General features: G+C 43.2%; 1 protein-coding gene across 1 annotated transcript in view; it reads left to right on the top strand.

Annotated features, from left to right (window-relative positions):
• Positions 1-4,194, top strand: part of TBC1D30 (TBC1 domain family, member 30) — a 102,095-nt gene that overhangs the window by 20,455 nt on the left and 77,446 nt on the right. Inside the window, exon 3 of the mRNA XM_008572273.1 lies at positions 5-172. Within this exon, the coding sequence (XP_008570495.1) occupies positions 5-172 (168 nt within the window). The remainder of the gene's footprint in view (positions 1-4; positions 173-4,194) is intronic.

Consider the following 4,194-nt stretch of genomic DNA (forward strand, 5'->3'; position numbering starts at 1 on the left):
CGAGGGCCCGGGGGTCGCCAGCCGCGCCGCGACAGCCTCGACAGCTCCACCGAGGCCTCCGGCTCCGATGTGTTCCTGGGCGGCCGCGGCGGCGCCGGCGACTCCCGCGTGCTGCAGGAGCTGCAGGAGCGACCGAGCCAGCGGCATCAGATGCAATACCTACAGCAGAAAGGTGAGGGCCGGGGGCGGGGGACCAGGAGCCTCCCAGAGCCAGGCCCCCCCACTTCTGCCCGAGCTCCGGCGCTCGCCTGTGCGCACCTGGACTGATCGGCCAGACGCTCAGATTGCGTCTCCTTTGACCTGACGCTGGTGCCACCATTGTCACGGATTCCTGACCACACTTAGTTCTTAGTGCTCCCGCCCCTCCCATCCCCTCTCGAGTCATGTAGTCGAGCATCAGTTGTTGGAGTGGTCGCCCCCGCCCCCCGTTCCCTCCTGTGTTTGCGGAGGCCGGTGGAGAGAGGCAGCAGTCCTGATTCTAATTTCACCTGGACAGCTGTTAGGACAGGTTTGGAGTTTCTGCTGTGTACGAGTACAGCTGCAATGACCTAGAGGGCGCCGGGAAAAGAGGTGGCTCCTAGGGCTGTAATGTCTTTTTTTTTTTTTTTTTTTTTTTTAAGCCCGCCTTCCCTGGCCAGGCCCCTTGTCTAGTGTTTAACTAGTGAGGCAGGATAATTCGATAATCCGGTTTCGAGCAGAGCGTGTGAGTTCCACTTCTGCCAGAACATATGGGCCCGAGGAGCTCACTAGGTGTCTTTTATTTTTGCTTTGTTTTCTTTTCTTCTTGGTGGCGGATAAGTGGAGGGCCCTAGAGCTCTGGTTTCATTACAGATTTTAACTGCTGGTACCTTCAATTGGTGTGGAGAGGTCGATCCGAGAAAACGGCCTTGGCTTACTGGGGAGAGGCTGATTTGGTGTTTCTTTTATCAGACTCTGATGCTCCTGTCCTAATTGAGATTTTTTTCCCCCTCAACTGCTCATAATAGCTTGCCTTTCAGGCACTAACGCAGTTATTTGTCTTTTTGTACAGATGTATCAAGACTCCAATTTACAAAACAAAGTGAGGTGTGGAAAACACATGCTAAGCCACCATAACATTTCCTACAAGTAATGTCCTTGTGCTAAATTACCACGGGAGGATCTCCTGTCTCCCCATTGTAAAATCTGCCTAGCTGGTCCCAGAAAAACAAAACAAAATAAAACAAAAAACAGAAAAAGCATCAATCTGTCTGTTTTCTCAGACCCGTGTAAATAGTTTACAGCTTCCTCTTTTGGCTTCCTAGTGAAGCTTTTTCCCCCAGCTGAAATTGTTACAAATGGCTTCCACCTTCCTCCTCCTGCTTGGGACTTTGGCTGGAGCGGTGCCATTTCATTTTATACAATTATTTGGCTGTTCTCAGAGTGTCTGTTTATGCCAAAAGTTCTGTAGGGCAATAGTTCTTTCAGACTCCAACAAAATCAGTTTTGAAGAATTATGATTTGGCTTTCTCTTTTTACAAGACTGTTCACTTTTCACTACGGAGGGAATTTGGGGGATAGTAGTTTCCTTTTGGAAGGAGAAAATTGTCAAGCGAAAGTTTAAAGAAGAGGTGACAGTACAGCTTTACAAGTGGATTTTATATGAATGACCACTTGGCTAAATTATTCACAAGACCTACAAGAGTCTGTTTTGCCCAAGTTCCAGTCTTATTGCATGGCTGGTTTGCCTGCTACTCCTTTCTTCCTTGTAGTCAGCCCTAATAGGATGAACAAGGTGCCATACACACTCAGGCACACACACACCCCTTTATTGATAGACATCATTAGAGTGCAAAGACTAAAGAATCAGGTGATGGATACAGCTGTCTGCATAAGTACTGCTGATTATTAGGTTGATTTTTTTTTTTAGGGCCAAAAAAAATCCTTCCTAACATTACTAGTCAGTGTTCAGTAAGAGTTTCATAAAATGCATCTAATTTTTGTGTCCCCTCTTCTCACTGTTAGGGATTTTGCTTTAGCACCTGTTTAGATATTTAACACATGTGGGTCCTTTATTAATTTTCGGCTGTGGAATTTTATTTAATTGACTATATGTTTGTGGGGTACAGATTTACATATCAATACATGTGTGCAATATGTAGGTGTCATATCAGGGTAATTAGTATACTCATGTTTATAAAACATAATCAATCTTTGTGACCTTTCACTAATTTCTTGCTAACCCACTCCCCCTTCCCCTTTTCCACCTCTAATAACCAGAGTTCTGTTCTCTTTTTTCTTTTTTTTTGAGAGTTCAATGTATTATGATTCTTTTTTCTCTTTCTTTCATTCTTCCCCCCCTTATTTATTTATTTATTTATTTATTTATTTATTTATTTATTTTTGTGACCGGTAAGGGGATCGCAACCCTTGGCTTGGTGTCGCCCGCACGGCGCTCAGCCAGTGAGTGCACCGGCCATCCCTATATAGGATCCGAACCCGCGGTGGGAGCGCCGCTGCGCACCCAAGCACCGCACTCTCCCGAGTGAGCCAGGGGGTCGGCCCCTTCCCCCACTTATGAGTGAGGACATGCAGTATTTCTCTTTCTGTGCCTGGCTTATTTCACTTAACATCACTTTCTCTAAGTTTATCCATGTTGCTGCAAATGGTATTTCATTCTTTTTTATAGTAAACTAGTATTCTATTGAGTATGTATACCACATTTTCCTTATCCAGTCATCTGTAGGTGGACATGGAGGTTGATTCTATATCTTGGCTACCGTAAATAGAGCTGCAATAAACATGGAAGTGCAGGTATCCCTCTGACATGATGATTTCCATTCCTTTGGATACATTCCCAGCAGTGAGATTGCTGGATCATATGGCAGTTCTATCTGTAATTGTTTGAGGAACCTCCATACTGTTTTCCAGAACGGCTGCACTAATTTACAGCCATACAGTCTGTGGGTTCTTTAAGTGAGGCACCAAAATGGTTTCTTAGGATATTTGGCCTGTTTTCTCAATGCTTCCACGGTTTTGGGGATTATCTTTGGAGTCCAACTTCTGAGTTGATATCCTGCCACTGTTCCTTACTAGCTCTGTGACCTTGGGCGAGCTATTTAACTTCTTGATCTCATTTTCCTACAAATTGTGGTAATAATAATACCTACCTCAGAGGGCTATGGTGAGAATTACATAAGTTAGTGTGTGTAAAGTGCTCAATAAATGTTAAATACTGTTTTTATTATCATATACACTGGAATTCCTTAGGAAATTGGTCACTGTCAGTTGAGTCTCATTTTTCCTCAGTTATTTACTCACTGAGTAAGGGGCTGATGCTGTGGGGCATACAATGATGGAGACCAGCTTCTGTTCCCAGGATGCTTTTATATCAGCAGATACTGCTGTAGAAGACATTTCCATACTCAACTCTGAAATTTTTTCTCATACTGAACAGTACATATAATTCAGAGAATTACAGAGTTGTAATTAAGAGTCACTGAAAATGAGATAATTTAAAAATCCTTTTCTGGAGGAAAAGTAGAATTTAAATGCCAGGTGATAATATTCCTTTTATTTCTAGAAGGACAATTATTTAAACATTCAAAGAAAGATATTTCCTCTATCAAAAGGAATCTAGGAATGAAGAGCCCCTGGTCTCCTCTTGTAGCTCGTTTCCATGTTTAATCATTCTTAGAACCCAAATATTTTCAGTTAACCTAAGTATTTTCTTCCCATTATATCCTACCATGTCCGAACTTAGAGCGAGAGAAAGAACTGGCCTTTGTCCTCTTCTTCACAGTAATTCCTTATTCTTAAGGTGTTACTTATGTTTATAAAGGCCATTCCCATTTGTTTCTCAGCATAATCTTGTGTGCTAAGCATAATTTGAAGCTTGGAGAACTGCCTTGCCTAAGATCACTCAGGTAGTTGGCTGATCCAAAAGCAGTTCTTTTTAACACGAGTTCAGATGCATTTTCTGGGGTGCGATCAGGTATGACAGCTGTTAAATCATCTGCTGCACCTCTGATGCAGACTCTAGAAGTTTATTTCCTTTAACCTCTAGAGTATTTTTCTCACTTTTGAATTCTTTTTTTTTGTTCTTTTCTCTCTAGCTTATTTAAATCCCTTTCAAAATGAGTAGATCCAAACTCCACACAGGCAGGACCTCTAATGAGGGGCTCGCCCATGCCGAGTTGAGTGGAAGGCTTCACCTGCTGGCTGATTACATGGTAG

Source organism: Galeopterus variegatus, unplaced genomic scaffold (genome assembly GCF_000696425.1).
Source record: "Galeopterus variegatus unplaced genomic scaffold, G_variegatus-3.0.2 Scaffold771, whole genome shotgun sequence".
In the NCBI taxonomy this organism is placed as follows: domain Eukaryota; kingdom Metazoa; phylum Chordata; class Mammalia; order Dermoptera; family Cynocephalidae; genus Galeopterus; species Galeopterus variegatus.